Consider the following 24,694-nt stretch of genomic DNA (forward strand, 5'->3'; position numbering starts at 1 on the left):
CTAGATATCATCAAGATGAACATTCTCACCAATTTTCATGAAGATCTCATGAAAAATATGGCCTCTAGAGAGGTCACAAGGTTTTTTCTATTTTTAGACCTACTGACCCAGTTTTTGACCGCAGTTGACCCAGTTTCGAACTTGACCTAGATATCATCAAGATGAACATTCTCACCAATTTTCATGAAGATCTCATGAAAAATATGGCCTCTAGAGAAGTCAAAAGGTTTTTCTATTTTTAGACCTACTGACCTAGTTTTTGACCGCACGTGACCCAGTTTCGAACTTGACCTAGATATCATCAAGATAAACATTCTGACCAACTTTCATAAAGATTCCATGAAAAATGTGACCTCTAGAGTGGTCACAAGCAAAATTTTACGCACGCACGGACGACGGACGCCGGGCGATCACAAAAGCTTACCTTGTCACTTTGTGACTGGTGTGAAAAGATCTAAGTGAAAAGGGGGGATAAATCATGAAATATTGGTGCAGGAGGTATGGCCCTTATGTTCAATGATGTGGGTGATGATGAGGAATAACTAATTACAGAGATATGATGAAAAAAGAGAGAGTTTAAAAAAACTTTAACCAAGGTGGGGACGCGGAAAGACGCCAACACCGGGTCAAGTAGGAGAGCTCGACTTTGTATAGTCAAGCTAAAAAATCTAAGTCCACACAAAAACCCTTACCAGTAGAGATAGGTCAAAATACACTTCAAAATTGGATGTGACATGCATATTTTACTACAGAAAAGTGGTCTTGATTTTTCCCTATGACCAATAATAAACAAGAGGACCATGATGGTCCTGAATCGCTCACCTGTCTCCATATGACCCAATTTTCATGAAGATCCATTGAAAAATATGGCTTCTAGAGAGGTCACAAGGTTTTTCTATTATTTGACCTACTGACCTAGTTTTTGAAGGCACATGACCCAGTTTTGAACTTGATCTAGATATTATCAAGGTGAACATTCTCGCCAATTTTCATGAAGATCTAATGAAGAGTATGGCCTCTAGAGAGGTCACAAGGTTTTTCTATTTTTATACCTACTAACCTAGTTTTGAACACACGTGACCCAGTTTCAAACTTTATCTAGATATCATCAAGGTGAACATTCAGACAAATTTTCATGAAGATCCATTGAAAAATATGGCCTCTAGAGTGGTCAAAAGGTTTTTCTATTTTTAGACCTACTGACCTAGTTTTTGACTGCAGTTGACCCAGTTTCAAACTTGACTTAGATATTTTCAAGATGAATAACAAACCAATTTTCATACAGATCCCATGAAAAATATGGCCTCTAGAGAGGTCACAAGGTTTTTTTATTATATGACCTACTGACCTAGTTTTTGATGGCACATGACCCAGTTTCGAACTTGACCTAGATGTCATCAAGGTGAACATTCTGACCAATTTTCATGAAGATCCATTGAAAAGTATAGCCTCTAGAGAGGTCACAAGGTTTTTCTTTTATTTGACCTTATGACCTAGTTTTTTAACGCAGTTGACCCAGTTTCGAACTTGACCTAGATATCATCAAGATTAACAATCAGAACAACTTTCATACAGATCCCATGAAAAATATGGCCTCTAGAGAGGTCACAAGGTTTTTCTATTTTTAGATCTACTGACCTAGTTTTTGACCGCAGTTGACCCAGTTTCGAACTTGACCTAGATATCATCAAGATGAACATTCAGACGAACTTTCATACAGATGCCATGAAAAATATGACCTCTAGAGAGGTCACAAGGTTTTTCTATTATTTGACCTACTGACCTAGTTTTTGATAGCACTTGACCCAGTTTTGAACTTGACCTAGATATCATCAAGGTGAACATTCATACCAATTTTCATGAAGATCCATTGAAAAGTACGGCCTCTAGAGAGGTCACAAGGTTTTTCTATTTTTAGACCTACTGACCTAGTTTTTGACCTCAGTTGACCCAGTTTTGAACTTGACCTAGTTATCATCAAGATAAACATTCAGAGCAACTTTCATACAGATGCCATGAAAAATATGGCCTCTAAAGAGGTCACAAGGTTTTTCTATTTTTTTTCCTACTGACCTAGTTTTTGAAGGCACGTGACCCAGTTTCAAACTTGTCCTAGATATCTACAAGGTAAACATTCTGACCAATTTTCATGAAGATCCATTGAAAAGTATGGCCTCTAGAGAGGTCACAAGGTTTTTCTATTTTTAGACCTACTGACCTAGTTTTCGACCGCACTTGACCCAGTTTCGAATTTGACCTAGGTATCATAAAGATGAACATTCTGACCAACTTTCATAAAGATCCCATGAAAAATGTGACCTCTAGAGTGGTCACAAGCAAAGTTTTCGGACGGACGGAAGACGGACGCCACGCGGTAACAAAAGCTCACCTTGTCACAGGTGAGCTAAAAATAAATAGCCACAGAAAAAGTCCATTATTTATGGTTATCTACACATCAAGGTCCTTCATCTATGAAACCTCCAAGCATATCCTTTCATTAGTGTCCGAGGAGTTGGACACACAAGGTTTTTCTCTGTATTCTGTATAGCAAAACTATCAAAGGGCCATAACTGTGATCAAAATAGTCACCACTAAAGTTGCTCCTTCAAGGTCATCTGCACACCAAGCCTGTTCATCTGTTAAAGTTAGAAGCAAATCAGGCTAATAGTGTGGGAGGAGTTGAACCCACAAGATTTTAGGATGTACAACCAGCAACGAACCTATATGCCCCCCAACGTAAATGTTTTGGCATAAAAACATGAGCTGTCTAATGACAGCATGCTTGATTATTTGAAACCCTTCGACATATTCAAGTTAAAGTACACAGTTCTTGTAAACTGGCATAAATGGTAACTTCATGACGCAAATAATAATCTGAAAGCTTTTGATCCAACAGATCCCGAGATTCATGCTTACAGGCTAAACTTTCACCAAAATTTTTAACTTAAAAATGGGCATACTTTTGCCAAAATGGAAGCCAAGAGTAATGAAACCTGCTTCGTGACATATGTGGAGTTCGAAAAATTAAGGTCTCACAGTTTGTTAGAAACCAGCTTCCTTACAAGCATTCACAAAATCTCTTTAACTTTTGAAAAAAATCATATACAAATGTAGTCAAGCTAAGAGTATAGAGGCACAGTACTAACATTTAGATGAAACATAAACAGCTGAAGGTAACAGCTGTAAATATGTCTGACCTATCTTATCTCAAATGTCAAGTCCGAACCTAAAACAGTGTAACATCTGACACTATCTCGACTAATCATCATGTTTACAATACTAGGTTATCATATATTGGCTAACATTTAGGTCAGTCACAAGTACATGTGTGTTATGCTCATCTTAAATTTTCTATTACAAGGTTTTACCTTTAAACATTTGTTTTTGGCATTTATGAACATTTGGCTTTTCACAAAATAAAATGGCTTACTCAATAAAGAATGAAACAAAACATATTCTGTTTCAAATATTAGTACTCAAGTATCAAAGTAACCCTTTTATATCACTTGATACAAATTTTTTTCTTTCTAAAGCTTACAACTTTGGTTGCCGTATCAACAAATATTCTGTAGTCTGAAACAGAATCACTAAATGAATATTTGTGTAAAGTTGGCTTGGTTGTTCAGGAAATGTCCATTCACGAAACTGTGAATGGGACAATGGGCATCCAACAATCTTAAAAACAGGTAACCATGATGAGATAAAAAGTTTCTTAATCTGTAACAAAGGTGTACAATATATCACAAAATGTTAAGAAATTTTAAATTCTTTATTACATGTATCTCTTTTTTCTAAAAAGAGTTGCAAAGGACACCATACAAATAAATGCAAAATCACAATCATATAAATACATGTATATCTAAAATAAACTTTATTTTATTCTTAGACCCTTTTCATGTGCACAGGAGTACAATCCTTTAATAGACTTCATATTACATGTTAATATAAAAAAGTAAATTTCTATCCTTTCAAGAAACAATTAATCTTCATGTCCAAAGAAAGTATTGTTGTGGTACTATAGACTCAATGGAAAAAAGTAAGTTTTTCATGTTACAATCTATTATCACAGTTTAGTAAACATGAAAATAAGAAATCGTAACACAAATAATACTTAATATAACAATTCAGAACTTTGTTCGCTTGAACTCGACCGAACCCGGCAAAATTTGTTTGTCTTATCAGTGGTTTGAGCCACCGAAACAATATACAAAATACAGGCTTTGCCGGGACCAGTTTGAGCAAAGGGTATTGTTTGAATTATCCAAGTTTGAGCGAACAGTTTGACTATGTAGATCAACTTATGTTCCATATTTTCTCTTTAGCCCTTACCATGCTGGACACGACTGGTCCTGCCTTTGCGACCAGTGTAAATCATGATTAGCCCGCACATCTGTGCAGTCTGATCATGATCTGCATTGTTCGCCGTTCAGTAAGTCTTTTAACAGTCAGTGGTACTGTACAAATTGAAAGATGGCCAAGTTTGTTATAGAAATTAAGCAGGGTAAAGGTTAAGTTATGAAAATACTGGATCTGATGTTCATTTGGTGAAAAATAAAGAGGATATATTTTTGATTCAGAGTAAGACACTCTAAAATATTATATACCTTTGATTTAGTGAACATCAAATGCAATATACTTCTGGCTTGAAAGAAAATCTTAAAATCTGGTTTTCATGAATGAAATACAGCTGGATCTTTCAGGTAAAACAAACAAATTTTCTTTTTAGTTCATGTGTTTCCAATGGTTTTTAAAACTTTTTATCGAATTATACCAGCATCACATGCTCTGGGCCATGTCACATCAAAACTCAAGATACCACAGTGTTAGTATTATAAAAATGTTTAATTGAATTACCGTTAGAATCATCATATATATTTTTGTACTGTTAAGATCATATCTATATGTTTTGGTCGGTAATTAAATTCTTGTATATTTTTATTGATGTACATTTTGAAAAAAAAAAAATCTGATTATTTACAATCCCTTCTCTTTCACATTCAAGTAAAGTTTGGTAACAGAGTAAATTACAAAATGGAAATCCTACTGTTTGAAACTGAAATTTTAAAAATAAAATCCATTGTTGTATTTCAATAAACCACTCAAGAACAAAAATTAAAAAATATCTTTCATATTTGACTAAAACACTATCACAGACAGTGGCACCATTTCAATTCATTCCTCTTCAGAAAAACTACTGCTTGGTTAGACAATTCATAAACATACAAAAATCTTAAAATTGAATACATTGGCTGCTTACTGTAATGTTGAACAAAAACATGTACAAGTGCAGATAAAGGGACTCCTCTGCTACTGCTACCAACTGAGATAAACGGCTACATAATCTGAAATCTGTAAAAAAATGACTAGGAAAAAAAGCAAAGATCTAAGGAACACGAAACGAAAAGCAGGTAAAAATTGTTGGATTGATTTTCAGAACCCTGTCAGACACGCCAACCCCTGAATTCCTCAATTATGTTGGGTTTTTCATTTTTAAGACCCTTGCCAAAACATTTTCAGAAATATTTTTTAGGCATCCTTTTCAATTTTTCCGCAACATTTTCTAGTGCGGCTCAGTTTTCCTCTTCCTCATCACTGTCACTGTCTGAGATCTGTAACTGATCAAAGTCTGATCTCTCGCGCTGTGATTTCTCAAAAAAATAGTCAAATGGGTAAGTTTTACTGCTTAACTGCGTCACTAATAGTTCTTCACGCTTTTCTTTATCATATCTTTGTACCTGTAAAACAAAATATTATTTTTTTTTTTTATGAAATTAACCCAACGGCATTCTGCTGTTCAAAACAAACGGTAATCACAAATAAGAGAATACCTAACAATGAAATTCGAGTTATTTTAAATTTGCAACAATAGGTTTAGACTAATATTAGCAATATAATAAATGTAATCTAAAAGTGAAAGCAAAAAATTTAAATTTAAATTTATAACTAAAGGTCTATACTGATAAATTTTGTGCTACTGTGAATGATTGCCGTGTATAGGGTCAATGTCAAGTGTATTAAACCACATTTTGGATCCGAAGATCTGACTTTAATCTTTATTATAAGTTTTGTTACAAGCTCATCCTTCTGCTTTATTCAACTACAACCTACTGTTAAAGAATACATAATGTATTTGTATTTATACTAGAATACATAGTGATCAAAACTGTACTGAGTCTCAAAAAGTTAGGACATGTATTACCATTTCAAAAAGCTGAACAATGGAAGGGAGATAAATCTCAACAAAAAATTCTACCTTAAATTTTAATATACTATAAATAAATACTATACCAAACAATCAAGAAACTTACCTGTGCCACAAAATCTGACCCTTGTCCCTTAATGTCAAGTTTGGTTACTTTATTAAACAATCGCTCAGCAGATAGTACATTATGGACACCACTTTTTATGAAAAACTGAAAACAAAAAAAAACAAAAAAGTTTTTTTAAAAGATCGTAATGAAAATATTTAAATAATGATTTTACAACAGTTCATATAGCGCTGCATCCAACAAGAAATTGTATTTGAATTAAAGCCAAACCCACTTAGATACTGCATGCTTAGAAGTTATTTTACATTTGGTAACATTTACTAGGTACTGCTAGATAACTTTAAATCTACTAGGACATTTTTTTCATCTTTCAATTTATGTTCTCAAATCAATTATACCAGAAACTCAATACACATGTGTATCACTCAAGTAACATTTTATAAATGAGCAGATGATTTGACTTATATAACACAATAAAGAAATATGGAACATGAAATTTTTTTCCTAAACCAGTGGCTACAATAAACTGTCACATATCTGTGAAAACATTGAATTCCACGAGCTGAAATCTAATAATTTTGACAAAATGTCTATTTCGTGGCAATATGTATAAAAAAATTTTCTTTTTAAAGTTCCGAATATAAAATGAATAGGAACTTTACTTGATCTTTGGGACTTACTACACCATAATATACACAAGAAAAATAATCTCCCATGAACATTAATCATTTCACAGTTTAGCTATTCATCAAAATGTTCAGTCTTTACTTACACTAGAAACATTAGAACAATCCCTATACAGGAACTCCATGGCTTTAGGATGTGTAACATCTACTGCTTGACTAACATCGATGATCCAGACCTTCTCTCTCCACCATAACATGTTATATTCACTGAGATCAGCATGCACTAGGCCACATTCTCTGTACATTTTCTTTAAAAACTGTAAATACCAATAATGAGATATTTATGACTTCTTATTTAAGAAATAATTTATAGCAAAAGAGTGCTTTAACACTATTTATGCACGATGGGCAGTTATCCGATGGGCGTAATGATTTCACGAGGGCGTATTACTGCCCGAGTGTATAATTAGTGTTAAAACACGATTTTGCTATAAATTATTTCAATTTTAATACGCCTTTAATCTAAAACAGTACTTAGATAAAATATAGAAGCGCTCTTTCTTGGTCGCAACAAAAACTTTGATGTCACTGCACGTTAACGTGACATCATTCTAGAGTAAGCGTGTTTTAACAAAGTAGGATTATTTTAGCTTTCGAACTGAAAAACTGCCACACCGCTGGTTTACAAAGTGAAACTGCACAGCATATAAACCTTTTTTGATGGAAGCAAAGGATATTTTCACACTTTTAAAAGTTACTTACTCTCATTTCTACCACACTTTACACACTGACACTCCCACCTCTTACTGGGACACTTCCCAGTAGTAATTTAACAGTTCCCCTCACTAACCATGGCATGCACTCCTGTCCATAACACTCGAAACAGAGGTGTGACAGTACCAGATAGATAGATATACTATTTCATTACTCTTTATGAAACAATCAGATGGTAAAAACATAAGATAAATTTACAAATGCATGAGCAGTGACTTCTTAGCACGAAAATAAAATATCATATTTACCGCGAGCACTTGATCATAAGCATCCTCGAGATCTGCTTGTGACATTTTAGCATCTTTTAATTTAGGTGCTGGTATCTGATCTTGTCCGATAAATGACATCACCAGCACATGTTTCCGTAGCAACTGTACTTCCGGACAGGGAATGTTGAACTTCCTCATCCTGTCAAATAAAGTTTTTGAGACTGTACAAAAACTTACTGGAAACAGATTTAACAAAAATGTCTGATATAAACACAGTTTTAGACCTATTACGTACAGTTTAATTTTGAAATCATTCATACATAAAAATAAATGGAGGATTCAGTGAGAAAATCCGGTTTTTTGATTTGGGATGAACTTATGCAATACTGGTATGTAAGGGAAAAATGATGACAATCTCTTCTCTTACAACCACAGGACATGGAAAATACTTTTCATTTCACAGCTATAGACTTTTTTCATGGCAGCATTTTTCAAAATCAAAGGCATACAAGGAGCGATTTTACAACATAATTATAAACCTTAAAGAACTTCATTCAAAGGGGTTCATTGTGCATACATTTTATACATTTAAAAAAATTTATGTTCACTTTTTTTTGTTGTAAAAAAACTCCTATAATTCTAGCCCCATTCTCAAATTGGATAACAAAACAGGTTTAAGCAGAGCTTCTAGATTAAATCATAAAATTCAAAATCAATAAGCACAATTATATGCTGTATTGACCTTAAAACTGTTAAATCCCAATCAACAATTACAAGAAAAACTTTTTTTTACTTTTTGATTCTGCTGATATGCTCCAAGTATCAGGTCAAAACTAGTATCTTAAATTTTTTGTCAATTTGTGACTTTAATTGTCGCAGTGGGTGTCTCTTAAGGAATACACAGGTGATTATGTGTTTCTGCCTTATGAAATTTAACCCGCTTAAGAATAACTTCTAGCGCTATGTCCTAAAATAAGATTTAACTAAATATATATCAAAACTGAAATTATTCAGAGCTATGTTAAGTGTGTGTTTTGAAAGCTGTTCAGTGTTTACCTAAATAACAGCATAAAAACAAAACGAAAATTGAAGAAGTGATAAAATGCAATGAAAATAGAAAAAAAATCATTTTTTGATAACTTACCTATTCAGGTTAGCAGTTTCTTTCATTGCCCACATTTTGATTATCTTCCGTGGATTCTGTTTTTTGTAGTCATCTTTCGAGAATCTGTGATCTCCATGCACATATTTTTCTCTAGTTTTGAATTCATTCAGCGTGGTTTTAAATACCTTGATTGCAACTTCTGTAGGCAAAGACCGGTCCTTAATACTATAGAAAACAGAGAATAAAATATGTTTCCATACTGCAACACAAAACAATATTCAGTTTGTAGACAATTTACTGAAGACTGGATAAACATTCACGACAGTTATTTTTTGCTGCATTTGTAAAATGAATGCCCCCAAAGTTAAACACACATTATCTATAAAAGAGAGAAGTACAAGCACTAATTCTTTATAATGTGAACATAGTTATTTCTGTCAAATTATTGAACAAAAAAAAGGCATGAAAAAAATCAGCATTTAAGTAATGGACCCATAATGACAACTAAAAATTTCAGTTTGATTATGTATACTCCAGACAAATCTTATTGAAAGAGCTTAAATAATGTCCAAAGAATGCTGAAACAACAAACATGATTACTTAAATGAATAGAAATTACTGACTCTCATCATAAGTCCCTTAAACAGGGTCTTTGCTATGGCGCTGGAATAAACAACATGCAATAGGCATTTTAAAAAAAATTTTATAATGCTCTTACCTGCCACCAAATGCATGATGTACGACGGATTCCTTGCCTGTACTTATGCTACCACTCACTGATTCTAGTGTACCATTGTTGACAAGTTTATACAGTATCAGTCGAGTTCTGGGATCCATTGCATGTTCCTGCAGGAAGAAAAACAAAACAACACATAGGTAATAATATCAAAACTGTGAAAATTAAAGCCAGTAAAATATCATAAATCATACTTCAGTATTAGTTAGGTTATTTTGTATAATACATAAAGAAGAGCTGTATTCCTTCCCTGTAATGATTTTTCTTTTTTTAACAGTGTGACAAGCATAAGCCAGCTCGATAGCTTCCTTATACGAAGATCACAGCAGGGCTCGAACCCACACAGGGGAGGGACAAGGAATATTTGAAAATCAACAAGTACGGGCATATTTAGCAGCAAAAGTACTTACAGCTGTAGAGTGTTCTTTCTTGTCATGCAATCTTTGATTTCTTTTATTTTCAGAATCACTGTGACGTTTGAGTTTATTGTATACGTGGTTAGGAAGTTGCATGTCCATACCTTCACCGTCTCCACTTACAAATTCCGGAGGAAACTGAAAATATAACTCTCATTTTTCATACACTGTGGTAAATATGAACTTTATACAAATTATGATACATTGTAATGAAAATATATTACAAGTTATATACATTCTAACAAATATGAACTGTCAGATTTAAGTATTCAAGAATAACAAATTATAGTTTCCTCCATGTAAATTAGGAAACTTTTATGATTTTTTGAGTTTTACTCAATGATGTACTGTTTAAATGAGTTATTTTTGTACATCCATTAAATAACTCATCAATTTTATTATCATCATTATTCATTCAGGAGGAAGTTATGTCTTCAGCAACCCTTCCCTTTAAAGGCAGACTTTTATCTACATTAAAGCCCTATTGTTTGGATTGAAAAGTTTTGTCAAGGACTTATGAGAGAACAAGCATGATGTCAACATTGTATGACTCATTCACTGTAGAAATACTTGACAAAATAATATAGATTTCAAATTCTGTAAAACACATGACAAGCTCTAAAGGTGCCTTTATCTGATATCAAGAAAGATTAAAACTATACTTACATTCATCATTTTGGAAGCGTTTTTCCTACCACAAATCACAGCATCATGTTTAGTTGTAATGTTTTTTCCTTTACCAGCATAGCCCTGGGCATTGAACGATGGTGACTTTTCATCTACAAGGAAAACAGGAGTTTTCTTTAGGAAGACAGTATGTCTTTCAAAAAAGTACCATGAAGGAATTATTGTATAACAGTTCAAATTACACAACAGTGTATGGCTTTTTTTTTCAGTTACTGTAAAATCATTCAATTTTGTGGGCACAAAATTTCATTATTTTGGCCCAAACTTTTATATTGCATGAATATATTTATTTATTACAAATTCAAATTGAATTTTGAACCTAAAACATATATTTAATAGGAATATTACTGGTTTGTTGAAATTGAATTTTGATAAATGACCAAATAAAATAAGTCTCCCACATTATATTCTTTAATGATTTCTTAGTATATTAAAACCCGGATCATTCTGATCAAGATGTTATAGAACAACTTAATCCAACTAAAATTCATAGATTATTTAATGCATTGATAGGCAAATGTATTTTTATGATATGTACTTACCCCAGGGTGATTTCTCAATGTAACCATCCTCATCTTGTTCTTCCTCCTCATCATCACTGTAAGTTGGGTGTGGACAGATGTAATTGTTGAATGATACAGTCACTTGAAATAAATTACAGATTTTATATTTTTACAGGGAAAAAATCCACAAAAATAGTTCTTTTATCACATTATCTATTTGCCTATTCTAACAAACTTTCTTCAGGGACTTTAACACTTTTCTGCATATTAAACCACAAAGACAGTTGATATAAATGGACCAAATAAAAGGGAAACAAAAAGAGTGTGATTAAAAGGTAAAAACAGGAAAGGCCAGGTTATAGTAGTACATGGCTCTAACAGCAACACTGAACTGCTCAAGGGTCGAAAGGAAGGGAATGTCAGATAGTAGACTATTCCATAGGGGGAACAGGTATTTATAATAGTCTGTTGTTGTAGAGATTGACCTGTAGGACGGTGGGTAGAAATGGTAGGAATCCAACTTAGGGTGATGACAAACTTCAAAGAAGACTGCGAACATTTCATTTGAAATTTTATAGATTTGTATTTTCATAGATAAGCATTGGTCAGGAGTCTAAATGCCAGATATACAGCATTTCTGTTGCAATAGATGTTTGGACAAAGTTAGACATAGCTCAATGTGACGCCTGTCTTAAGACCAACTCTTAAATTGGGTATATAAGGACCAGACTTTTGAGTCGTGGGCCTTGCTGTTACTGTATGAAGCAATATATGTAAGTTTAAAGAAAACTTATTTTTACAACAGAAACTTTTGTCAAAGTATAATTTTCTACTAAAAGTCTCATGTAACTTTCTTTTCAGTGTGTGAAGTTGATTACTCATATATAACTCACAACTTATCTAAAACAAAACTGAAAGGTTGCACGACTTAAAGAAACCTATCAATAATCATTAAATAGTTTTCAAAAATGTGTGGCTAAACAACCTTTATTAGTTCCATTATAATGTTTCTCCTCAGCTTGTAGAAGTTTGTTGTGTTCCTGGTCATACTGAATTTGTAACATACGAGCTAGAACTGCATCACTGTCTGTGTCCTTATCTGATGCCGCCGCACCGATCAGGTCCTGGATCTCTGGATCTACATCAACCCTACAAAACATAAAATACATTTGTCAACATGTTATGACTAAAAAACACTAAAACTGTCACAGGAGTGACTCATACCCCCACCATACGGTCTTGTCACAGAAGAATGGCAACCATAAGAAATCTTAAAAATACTTTGGAGTACTTCATCCTGGGCTTCCACATATAAGTAATACTAGTATAATACTAGTATAGTAATACTAGTAAATATATTAAATCTCTAATATTAGAGATACACTAAAAGTGAATACAAAAAAATGTCTTACCGACCCATGTTTCCACAGAAAAATGTTTTTACTTTTTACATAGGACTTAGAATAAAAAAGTTAGAAAAATACCTAAAATATTGAAAATCTAAAAATAGGATTTCTAAAAATAGACTAATTCCTGGAATTTAAGGGGAAGAAACTCTGTACAAAAGTTAAAAAAAGGTTACTTCTCTTTGACTCTAAGCCAATCAGAATGAGATATAGTGAAAATACATCAAAATTAACCTTAAATTCTAGGTAAAAGGGGACACAATTCAAGAAAAATTAGTGTCAGAGTTATGCACCTTGTGTCACATGATGTGGGTGATGAGGTGGAACATCTATTTTAAGTCTGAATCAAATCCATTCAGTAGTAACTGAGATATAGTGAAAATACATCAAAATTAACCTTAAACTCTAAGTAAAAAGGGGCATAATTCATGAAAAATTGGTGTCAGAGTTCTGCACCTTGTGTCGCATGATGTGGGGGATGAGGTGGAACATCTATTTTAAGTTTGAATCAAATCGATTTTGTAATAATTGAGATGTAGTGAAAATACATCAAAATCAACCTTAAATTTAAAGTAAAAGGGGACATAATTCATAAAAAATTTATGTCAGAGTTAAGCACCTTATGTCACATCATCTGGGTGATGAGGTGGAACAACTATTTTAAGTTTGAATCAAATCCATTTAGTAATAACTGAGATATAGTGAAAATACAACAAAATTAACCTTAAATTCTAAGTAAAAGGGGACATAATTCATGAAAACTAGGTGTAAGAGTTATGCACATTGTGTCACATGATGTGGGCACATGATGTGGGTGATGAGGTGGAACATCTATTTTATGTTTGAATCAAATCCATTCAGTAGTAACTGAGATATAGTGAAAATACATCAAAATCAACCTTAAATTCTAAGTAAAAAGGGGCATAATTCATAAAAAAAATGGTGTTAGAGTTATGCACCTTGTGTCACATGATGTGGGTGATGAGGTGGAACATCTATTTTAAGTTTGAATCAAATCCATTTAGTAATAACTGAGACATAGTGAAAATACAACAAAATTAACCTTAAATTCTAAGTAAAAGGGGACATAATTCATGAAAACTTGGTGTCAAGAGTTATGCACCTTGTGTCACATGATGTGGGTGATAAGGTGGAACATGTATTTTAAGTTTGAATCAAATCCATTTGGTAATAACTGAGATAATAGATTTCGGGACGCGACGGGACGCGACGCGACAAAACTGACTCGTATATACCCCCCTCAAACATGTTTGGTGGGGGTATAATAATGTTAAATTCTATACCAATTAATATTTGTATATTCTAGTAAGGTTTTAAAAGCATTTTGATGAATTTCATGTAGCTTCAATGTAGTTTGTTAATAAGGATGAATCTATAGCAATTGTAACATTTCAAACATTTTTTCAAAACTTACCAGCGCGTTCTAAATATGTACGCCTGAGGAAAAAGAGACCTACATATTTGTACGCATGACGATAATCTACTACACATATGTATGCCTGAGGATCAGGTTAATGTGTTTGCCTGTTCACGAATAAGACCATTTGCTAATCATGAAATCCTTAAGGCTTATAATCAAGCTTTTGCAAAAAATACCCAGTCTACAGCAATATTTATTATATAATAACATACAGCCATTACAATATGCCTGTAAATATCATAGTCATTATATGAGCCGTGCCATGGGAAAACCAATACAGTGGCTTTGCGACCAGCATGGATCCAAACCAGCCTGTGCATCCGCGCAGTCTAGTCAGGATCCATGTTGTTCGCTAACAGTTTCTCTAATAGCAATAGGCTGTGAAAGCAAACAGCCTAGATCTAGACCAGACTGTGCGGATGCACAGGCTGGTCTGGATCCTTGCTGGTCGCAAAGCCACTATGTTGGTTTTCCCATGGCACGGCTCATTTCAAAACTAAATAGTTAGTGCAGTTTCTACTATGTTTTGATGCTTCTGATGGTAAATGATGTTATTATAAATATATACTGCTTTCTGAGACTGTCCTTTCCCAGGAAAAATAAATGAACATTATTTGAAATTTTCATAACTCATACCCCATTGCTTGTGCAGATTCTGTGTCTAGTCTGGTATTTTCTTTCTGCTGCAGTTCTCCTGCCAACTGCTCACTCATAACTTCTTCAAGAGAGCATGGTATTACTTCAGTTGTCTTTGCCCATGGTGAACCTCCAGTTTGATGATGACCCCATGGGTTAGGTTTTGGTGTTTCTGTAATTGTTCCTTCCATAACAATAATATAAGTATTTCCTGTTTTACCCTTATAATATACTGAACCTGAAACACACAAAAGTAAAGATTAATTGAACATTTACTATAATATACATTATATATTGTTAGATTAAGGACCAATAATTTCAGGACCTTTTTTTATTTCCCATTACACCTACGATTCTAGTTAACTTGGACCAACTATTTAACAGAGTTCAGCTCTCACATTCATCTGCTATTCTGTCAAATTTAATTTAATGCTAAATTTATAGAAATTGCCATTTCAAATCTTCCCTGACCTGTTAAAACAATTTAGGGGCCATGGGCTACTGGGCCCCTGCTAATTTAGATCCCTGGTAAGCTAGACTTCATAAATGGAAGCAATTGTTTATTTATTTATTTGGGTTTTACGGCGCACCAACACTGTATAGGTTATATGGCGCCAAACAGGACTACAAATTTTGGTTTCACATCTCAAATTATATCGAAATAAAAACAATTATCAGATCAATAAAACGACTAGGCAAGCTTACTGTCGCTGAGTGGCTGCTTTTTAATTTCTGACTTTTGCAGCCACTGCGACGTTACAGTTTCACCGTCACAATATAAAACAAACTGTAGCAGGCATATACCTTGGATTCCCTTACGGAAATGTTATAGTTTGCCGCAAACACTTGCTGCGATCATGCCACGAATATCCGGCGAACATGCCGCAAACACTTTTGATACAGTTGGTATAATTGTTCGCGGGATGTTCGTTTGGTGTTCACCTTTCACATGCAAATTAGTTTTGCTGTGAACAAGTTGCCGCGAACTTCCCCCGAACAAGTAGCTGTGAACTTCCCGCGAACAAGTTGCTGCGATCATCCCGCGAACTAGTTGCAGCAAACATGCTGCAAACTAGCTGCAGAAAACAATCACTATACAGAAATTGTGTACAAAAATGCATGTACAGAAAAAGTGTAAAAACAAATAAATTAATAGGAATCAGGGATATAAATTTATAAATTGAATAAACTTGGAACACTGAGGTTGTAACTAATTCAAATTGTCAATGTCTGTACTTTTTCATATCATATTTGGAGCATTCTGAATTTTAATGATAAAATATGTTTGAATTTAAACTGTTGTCATTTCAATAACAGTGTCTGAGTGCATGTATTCATTTCAGCCCAATGTTTTTTCTTCACAGTGCGTATAAGGGGAGACAATCAAAATCCATTTGATTAAAATCCCCTACACTGAAAAATGACAGGGTGTTACAAAATCCCCTTCATACTTTTGCAGGGGGTATCATAATCCAAATCAATCGCGGCATGATCGCCGTAGCACCGAATATCTCGCGAACACTTCCTGCGAATAGGTATGTTCGCGGCATGTTCGCAGCTTTTTGACCATTTCGTAAGGGTTAGTTCGACTATAAAACGACTATCGAGTATGTCTTAACTTTTCAGCAGTCAGTTAATGTGTTGTTGTTGTTATATGTTTTGCTGACTTAAATAAAACTTATCTTTGTCAGAGTATGAACATTAATTTAAATTATAAACAAGTCTGTTCAGAATTTGTAATCTAATCTTACCTATATTTTCTATTTTCTCGTGAAATATTTAAAGTTCTGTGTTTTACTTTCCACCTTCTGTTTTGGTATCACGATATATATATTCTGATGCCTATTTGTAACCTGTAACTGTTCTATTTTTGGTAAAATCTGTAATGTTTTCTATTTGTGTCAATTTGTTGTGCAATCTGTCAATCCAAGCGTCTACCCATAGATCTTCGTACTCATCTCTTTTCGTAACATGACAATTTATCGGTAAACAAAACAAAATGTATTTACCAAGAGTAAGAATAAAGCAAAAGACAATAATTATCTATAGCTGAAATGGAAAATGGAAAAACACGACTTGTTATCGCCTTGTACTGGCTAAAATGTATCATTATTTATTTGGAAAAGCGTCTCGATACACAGATCAAATATGATATGGACGAATGATAAATCGATTGTCAACAATCACACACATTACAATCGAGAGTAAGACTGACACACATACACACTGGTACGACATAATATCTCATCTTGAAAAGGTATGGACAATTACGTCAAAATACATATTGTTACTTTATTTGATTAGATTTATCCTTTACAGTATTCCTTATGGGTGTCCACTCCTAAGTTCTTTCACTACCATTCCTTTTCACTCCAAAGTCTTTCCCTCCTCTGACTGTTCACTCCAATTTTTCACTCACAATTATATGTTATTGTATATACTGCGTATATGATAATGATAATTTTGTTTTCTTTTTCTTTCGCCGACGTCCTTGTTTTAAGCATTGTTGCTATATTTGTTGTTGATTTGTAAAAGAACAAACAAAAAAAAAAAACGTCATTTTTTTCATACTTCGAACACGGATCATCTCTGTGAAAACGTCGCATATTTAGCGAATATAATGCTTAAGCTTACATGTTCTTGCTGACGATCCAATCTTATCATGACAAGTGTTTATTTAACTAATTGTTGATTCATTAGGGAAATTAATTAGGTTGATTTTAAAGAAATTACCTAGCTCATTTGCAGGACACAACTTTGATCATTTTGTTACATTACTTATTTCAGGGGAGGGTCGTTCAATAATGTTGGAAAAACTGTGGTCCAAGCCATTTGCTTTTTACTTAAATCATCTTCATCATACGTGTGTTTGTTTTAATATGTTATATGTAGGCCTACAATGTATTGCATGTTCTATATTTATATTAGCAATAATCAATTTGGATTGTTCAGTATGGGGTGCAATCTTAGTATACCTGTTTTCTGCAAGAAGGCTAGTTCTGTTTTCCATCCTATTTTCACTCGTGCATTTTTGATTTCTTAACTTTGAAAAATATCATTGAATCAACTAATATTTCAAACGAGACATAAATACACCATTTTTGACATTCTTTCGTAAACACGGGTGGTAAACGCGCAATCCAATTCCCGCTGGGAATACGCTTAAAATGGGTTGCGCAACGTCCGGTGCTGGTGTTGCGCGTAAAAAAAGACGAAATTGAGGTATGTGAAGTTATGATTTTGCTTAGTATGAGACATGAATGAGTTTTCTTGAAAAAAGCAAAATGCTGTTCGACACAAATATGATAATACATCATATGCGTAAAATATCTGGTTTGTAAGTTATGATTCAGCTCTATTATCACAAAAACTCAGGGGACAAGAAGCGTGAAAAAAGTATGAAATCAACAATGATGGACGTTTCTGACCTCATATGCCTAATCTGAGGACATTTGATGCTTTTTATGATAACTCAACTGTTATAAAGTAACGAATATCAAAATTATTTGCTTCAAATCCTGCTTACGGGGACATAAGTGACAAAAAAATAATCGGGAATGGGGTTGTGCACCGGGAATGGAGTTGCTCGTATACATCATAATGTATATAATGTATACACGCAACTCCATTACCGGGGCGCAACCCCATTCCCGATTATTTTTTTGCCAATCTTTCTTCCAAAAGCAACATTTCATTCAAGTGTATGTAATATTCATGACTGTTTTACACGTGTTTGATCATTAGAAGCGTCACATTTATAGAAAGAAGACACAAGAGTTAGAAAATTGGCATTTTTTCACGATTTCATGCTTTTTTGACAGTTCGAGCCGGCAGAGTTTTCGTGATAACAGAGCTGATTCTTAAATTAATAAGTTGGTATTTCACACATATGATCTTTATTCATTTTTGTGGCGAATAGCATTTAGCTTTTTTCGAAAACTCTCTTAAAGGTGTCATTATTTACAAAAACAAAAATCCACCTACCTCGATTTTGTATATATATTGATGCGCAACACCAGCACCGGAAGTCGCGCAACCCATTTTTAGCGTATTCCCAATGGGAATTGGATTGCGCGTTTACCACCCGTGATAAACGTATACCATTGATGGAACTCTTTTTCTTTGATTTCAGCATTATCACAGAATGTCTGGTGGAGCATGGAGTCGCGGACCATCCGTCTGGGCCACATCAACGCCACAAACACCGTCATTAAACTCTATCATGAATGAACAACAAAATGAGGAATCCACAGGAAGTGCCGGAAAGTCAAACCACAGGTATGTTAAACATATCAAACATACATCATTTGGTTCTTTACACGTTTATTATAATCTTAATTTATAATCTTAATTGAAATAACGCGCCAGTCAATTGAGATGAAAATACCCGACGCAGTAAACATTGAAATCGCAATATGAATTGTCTTTTTCTGTCACAACACATTTGAGCATGATTCTGAATTCATGATTCTGCGTCATCTGTATCGCGTACTTTACTTAAAAACTTTAACTGCTTGACCTAAGTCTTCCGAAGGATTCGACCATATGGGTGACCAGTAGCGACTTTAGATAATTTATTTATTTGGGTTTTACGGCGCACCAACACAGTATAGGTTATATGGCGCCAAACAGGACAACAAATTTTGGTTTCATATCTCATTTACATCGAAATAAAAACATGAGGTATGGAATCAAAATTTGCATACCTGCTGGAATCACAGAATTACAGCAAAACCAAGTGTTAAGACCCTATTAGTCGCCTCTTACGATCATGCAAGGGTAAGGCAGTGGTTCCAATGCTTTTCATACACAGATCATCCCAGAACCACATGGGGCGACTTTAGATAAAGGTACATGTATAAGATAAAGTAGGTTTGATTTTAAGGCGGAAAAACATGATAGAAACAGTACCTATACAACATAAGCTGTTATCGAGCTTTTTTTTCTGGGACTTTAAACAGATTTAGGTAATCTCTGTAGAAGCACGTTTTTAATATTTCAGAACTTTGAGACTTTTCTTCAAGTTTACGCCGCATAAAAGATTAATGAACGTATCGAACGTGAACTACGAATAGATCACCTTTGCATAACTATATAAAATGAGCCGCGCCATGAGAAAACCAACATAGTGCGTTTGCGACCAGCATGGACTCAGACCAGCCTTCACATCCGCGCAGTCTGGTCAAGATCCATGCTGTTTGCTTTCAAAGCCTATTGCAACTAGAGAAACCATTAACGAACAGCATGAATCCTGACCAGATTGCGCGGATGTGCATGCTGGTCTGGATCCATGCTGGTCGCAAACGCACTATGTTGGTTTTCCCATGGTGCGGCTCAAAAATTGTTTCAGGATGGCCTTTAACTACAGTCTTAGATAATGTATTATTTCTATAAAGATCCGTGTAGACTCATTTTCTTAATATTTTATTTTAGTGACGAAAAATTCAAAGCACAACCTGCAAGAAGTGAACCTTGGTATCCGGGCAAAGTAAATAGAAACAGGAATAGAATACAAAAAGACACTAAAGATCGCGGGGAACCAGTTAAACGGAAATGGACAGAGCCGCCAACTTCTGCGTCCAGCAGTTTGTCTATGACCCAACGTAACACAAAGTCTGGTATCACAGTTGTTAACGTGCACAAAAAAGATTTAAATGAGCTAGGTTATAAAGACCTCTTAGAATGGACGAAACACCCGGACCATTTGTACATCGGGCGAGATATGACGTTGTATGTCCCCGGAGCAGTACACAGTAAATGGCACAATCCGTTTAAATCCAAAAAATTGGGAAAAGAAAACTGTTGCAAACGATTTAAAGAATATGTTCAGACGGACAAGACTATACATAGTAATGGTAAAACGTTGTTTGAATCCCTTGAGGAGCTTAAAGGGAAGACTCTGGGCTGTTGGTGCCACCCGGAGATGTGTCATGGACATGTACTCCGTGACCTGGTGGAAGAATTTTGTCCCTAGGTATTCGGTCTTTGAAATTGAAAATAAGCAGCTGTGATCAAATATGAAAGAGATTTATTTATATTGTTCTGAAGTTAATTATAAGTAAATACTGTTAATTCATCAAATAATTGTTACATGTAGTATATAAGATTGAACTTTTAATCATACATATAGGTATCGCACAGTATTATTGCGTATTAAAATGTAAACAAATAAAAGATAAACATAAAATTCACTCAATACACAACATTTCCGATGCAAACAGAAATTCCTCGTTGGCCAAGCGGTAACGGTACCCGTTTCGGACATTTTCGCCCTCAGTTCTATCCAGAGACGTGTATTTTTTTTATACCTGTATTCAGTTTCTTATTTTTCAGTAAGGTTCAACAAATTCAGCTCAAGCTAGTTAATTTAGTTCCAAAAGTGTCACTTACTAAAATATGTCATTATTACCACGTACACTTCGCCTTAAATGTGGTGTAATGTTTTTTAAGCTCACATGTATAATTTTAAAATGCAATGGGTTAGTTTTCTAAATTCTATGACAATTTTTATATTTCAATCTTAAATAGCATCGTCTCATTGAAAGATACTCACGATCTTACACGAACATGAGAACAAACAATTGAGTCATAAACTAGAGAAAACCGAACTTACACAAAGTATGCAATGCAAAATATAAAAAAAAGGTTTTGGACGTGTGCATGATTCGAACAATCAAAAATAGCACTACAAAATGATCACATTTCTTCCCACTCATCCCTTGCACGAACCAGCCAGTCAACGACTGATCTAATTTCGTATATATTAACCTTTACCCTTCTATATTTCTAAAATGCCCTGGTTTATCATTCAGTTTGGGCGTTGCCATTTATTATTCGAAGGGGTGTTCACTGAATATTTACTGACTGAGTTGCGAACAGTGCACACCATGAACAGCGCTTGCACGGATGCGCAGGCTGATCTTGGTCTGCACAGGTCGCAAAGGCAAAATTACTAGCCGCCATCAGGCTAAAGGTTAAAGGGATTAACCCACACATTTTAGCCTCAAATTAATTTCTCTCGAAAATCCATAAAATGTGAGTACTCTGAAAGTGACTAGTGGTATAAACTTATTGACATAAGATTTTTGCGAGATACTAGTATTTCTTTAAAGAACCAAAAATATTGTGCAGAAGGTAGTAAACCGTTGCAACGCGTTTGCAATAATGCAGAAAATTTACATTCTTCATGCATTTTTACCAATATCTAACTTTTATTTTCACCCACTTTATCATTTTCAGTGTCATATGTACATTCTATGCCAAACTTGGTGGAAATGAACACGTTAAAAAATTCACACAAACTGTGGGCGAATACCTTTAAACGAGAATGCTACTGATCGCACTAACGCCATAATATGATAATACTGTGCGGTACTTATATAATACATATTGTATGTAAAGGAAAAGATGCTTATGTAAGGACTTCATGATTTATGACACTGTTCTTTTTAGATTAAAGTACATTTAGGTGTTGTTTTTGCCAACACAGTGTGTTTCTACACGTTTTTTTACTTGTTCATCAACGTTGTCTATAATATTAGTTTATATATTGTTTTAATATTATAACGCTGAGGGTATTTGTTCACGTTATTTTGATGTTATCAAATATGTTTAATTATATTCTTTATGCGAAGACTTTTCTATTATATAACTGTTTATGCCACTCGTGATTAGTTTTGCTCATAATACCGCGGTTGTTTTACTTCATATCCTATGTTTCAAACTAAGTTTTCAATCATTATGATAGAGGATCATGTGTTAGACCGGCTACAGCCCAATATCTTCTCCTCGTCAAATAAAGTTAATAATTGTCATTATAACTGTTTTTATGTTATTATTCATTTGCATGTTAAAAATGTCATATTAAAATTTACTGAGTTATTTTCGTTTTATCCCAATAAAAAATGCTTTGCTGATCTGCCGTCTAAGAATCTGTCAAAAGAAACCCAGCGGCCATCTGCTTGAATCCCGAGAATGTGATATAGGGGAGACCGGGGATAGTTGTTACATGGGGTAGGTTGTTACATTGCAAATATTCAAGTGATGACGCATCATATAAAGTCACAGATTGTGCGTGTTTGTTAGTTTTAAAAGTCGCCATCTTTTACGGATGCATTATTTAACTTGGTGACAGTTATTTGAAAAATAGAACAAAAAGCTAGATTTTGGGCCACGTAAGTAAATTTTCGAGTTTTTCATACATTTTTGGTTCATGTGCACACTTGAAATATATATAAAACTTTAAAAATGTTGTTGGACTAAGCAAGTAATTGTGCTAAATATCGTAAAATCTCAAGAGGATACATGCTTTCTTTGAGTTGTCTACCTTAGATATTGTCACGTGTTGTGGGGTCGGGGCATGTTGTTACAATGAGTGCGGGGCACGTTGGTACATACTACCAGCTGACCACAAAGAGAAGATTCACAATAGAATCTTTATTTGAGATTGGAACATCCGTATTAGACCTTCCTGTTTGAGACAAAGGAAACCAGAATACTACTTTTGTTATAGTAAATACCCGACTGAACCAGGAAGCTGCATATGGGGATGGACATTGTTGGCTCTATGCTGTAGTTACATTGGATAGCAGAGATGACAACTACCCCATGCGCATACTACTGAAAATGAAGTAAAATGACCATGCCAGTTAATACTATATAGATTTTTCAAATGGCCAAAATGTAACTGACGATATTAAGCGCTGTATACCTTATATTGTCGACTTTGTGTAGCTGCCTTAAATTGGAACCTCTGCCATCTTAAACCATAAGAGCTCCTCTGGCGATACAAACATTATTGCAATTTGTCAATGAAGATGTCGTATTCAGTGGAGATATATAAATCTTGTCCTGATTGGTGTGAATAGAAATGAACATTACAGCGGCGTCAATAAAATCTAATAGTGCACTAAGAGCAGCGAACAACTACAACAGGCCTGCGTTTTCTCCAGATAAGAAATGCCAATTTAGAATGACTGCTGGATGGCGAAAAAATGTAAAAGAGCTCTTCTGACATGTCCGAAAAGAGTACTAACATAGAAAAATCAGAATTCACCATGAAACTGTGGAAAATTTGCTAAAAATGAGCAAAACAAGCGCTCAAAACTAAAGAACAGAAAACAACCAAACAAAAGAAAAGTGTAAACAGATGTAAACGTCCTATTTGTCATCATTGTGGATACGATGGAGAAATGGAAGAGATGTTTTGATTTAACCATATTGTATTGCCTATATACATGCAAATAGATAAACAAAAAAACACACACAAGAAGCAGTTTCAGTAAATATTAGGGGCCTATAGCATTATTCAGGCTTGCATTAATGCTGAAAAAAAGAGTATGACCTGTACGGTCTGAAATTCGCAAGGTTTTGTTTAACTTCCAAGGCTCTATGAAATGATTCATTTGTGAAATGAAAATGCTGTGTTATACATGTTATAAACAGATTGGAAAGCATTGTATGTTTACGTTGTTTGTACAAATGTAAATTCTTTGTAAAATTGTACAATTGCTTTATTGTAACAATTTGCCCCAGACGCTGTAACAATTTACCCCAACGGTGGGGTAAGTTGTTACATTTCACCAACATGATACAACTATCTTTATCGGATAGAGTTATTCTTTGTTTTAGAATTAATAGTACAAATTTGAAAATTGCAAGAATGAGCTTTACAAAGATAATAAGCTGGACAAAATCGGTTAAATAATTCATCCGATACAATATAAAATATGAAAAATGTAACAACTATCCCCGGTCTCCCCTACAGTGAGTATATTTGTTCTTTTGAATCGTTTAATACTTTTATTCGCACGTGTAGTAAATAAGTAAATCCTTATGGAGTTTTCTGATATACTTAATTATGGTGTTTTTTTGATATACGTATATA

General features: G+C 34.2%; 2 protein-coding genes across 2 annotated transcripts; one reads left to right on the forward strand and one right to left on the reverse strand.

Annotated features, from left to right (window-relative positions):
• Positions 1-3,755: 3,755 nt before the first annotated feature.
• LOC123539662 (serine/threonine-protein kinase RIO3-like) lies at positions 3,756-16,769 on the reverse strand. The gene is made up of 12 exons (XM_045324375.2): positions 16,560-16,769; positions 14,809-15,046; positions 12,311-12,474; positions 11,365-11,466; positions 10,802-10,914; positions 10,130-10,273; positions 9,702-9,829; positions 9,023-9,208; positions 7,918-8,077; positions 7,042-7,212; positions 6,309-6,413; positions 3,756-5,735 (listed from the first exon to the last, which is right to left on the reverse strand). The coding sequence occupies exons 2-12, from the start codon at positions 14,997-14,999 to the stop codon at positions 5,571-5,573; spliced, it is 1,629 nt and encodes a 542-aa protein (XP_045180310.2). The 5' UTR covers positions 15,000-15,046; positions 16,560-16,769; the 3' UTR covers positions 3,756-5,570.
• A 38-nt stretch (positions 16,770-16,807) lies between these two features.
• Positions 16,808-22,692, forward strand: LOC123539663 (uncharacterized). The gene is made up of 3 exons (XM_045324376.2): positions 16,808-17,065; positions 18,941-19,086; positions 20,242-22,692. The coding sequence occupies exons 1-3, from the start codon at positions 16,970-16,972 to the stop codon at positions 20,780-20,782; spliced, it is 783 nt and encodes a 260-aa protein (XP_045180311.2). The 5' UTR covers positions 16,808-16,969; the 3' UTR covers positions 20,783-22,692.
• Positions 22,693-24,694: the final 2,002 nt, after the last annotated feature.

The sequence above is a fragment of the Mercenaria mercenaria genome, chromosome 16 (assembly GCF_021730395.1).
Source record: "Mercenaria mercenaria strain notata chromosome 16, MADL_Memer_1, whole genome shotgun sequence".
Classification (NCBI taxonomy): Eukaryota; Metazoa; Mollusca; class Bivalvia; order Venerida; family Veneridae; genus Mercenaria; species Mercenaria mercenaria.

Bases quoted from the DNA above. Each gene is read 5' to 3' on its own strand.
- LOC123539663 (XM_045324376.2), top strand. From the start codon at position 16,970: ATGATAAATCGATTGTCAACAATCACACACATTACAATCGAGAGTAAG. The intron at 17,066-18,940 runs GTATGGACAATT...CTTTGATTTCAG, and splicing joins TAATATCTCATCTTGAAAAG to CATTATCACAGAATGTCTGG. The intron at 19,087-20,241 runs GTATGTTAAACA...ATTTTATTTTAG, and splicing joins GCCGGAAAGTCAAACCACAG to TGACGAAAAATTCAAAGCAC.
- LOC123539662 (XM_045324375.2), bottom strand. From the start codon at position 14,999: ATGGAAGGAACAATTACAGAAACACCAAAACCTAACCCATGGGGTCAT. The intron at 10,274-10,801 runs GTAAGTATAGTT...TTATATTTTCAG, and splicing joins ACGCTTCCAAAATGATGAAT to TTTCCTCCGGAATTTGTAAG. The intron at 9,830-10,129 runs GTAAGTACTTTT...TTCTTCCTGCAG, and splicing joins AGAAAGAACACTCTACAGCT to GAACATGCAATGGATCCCAG.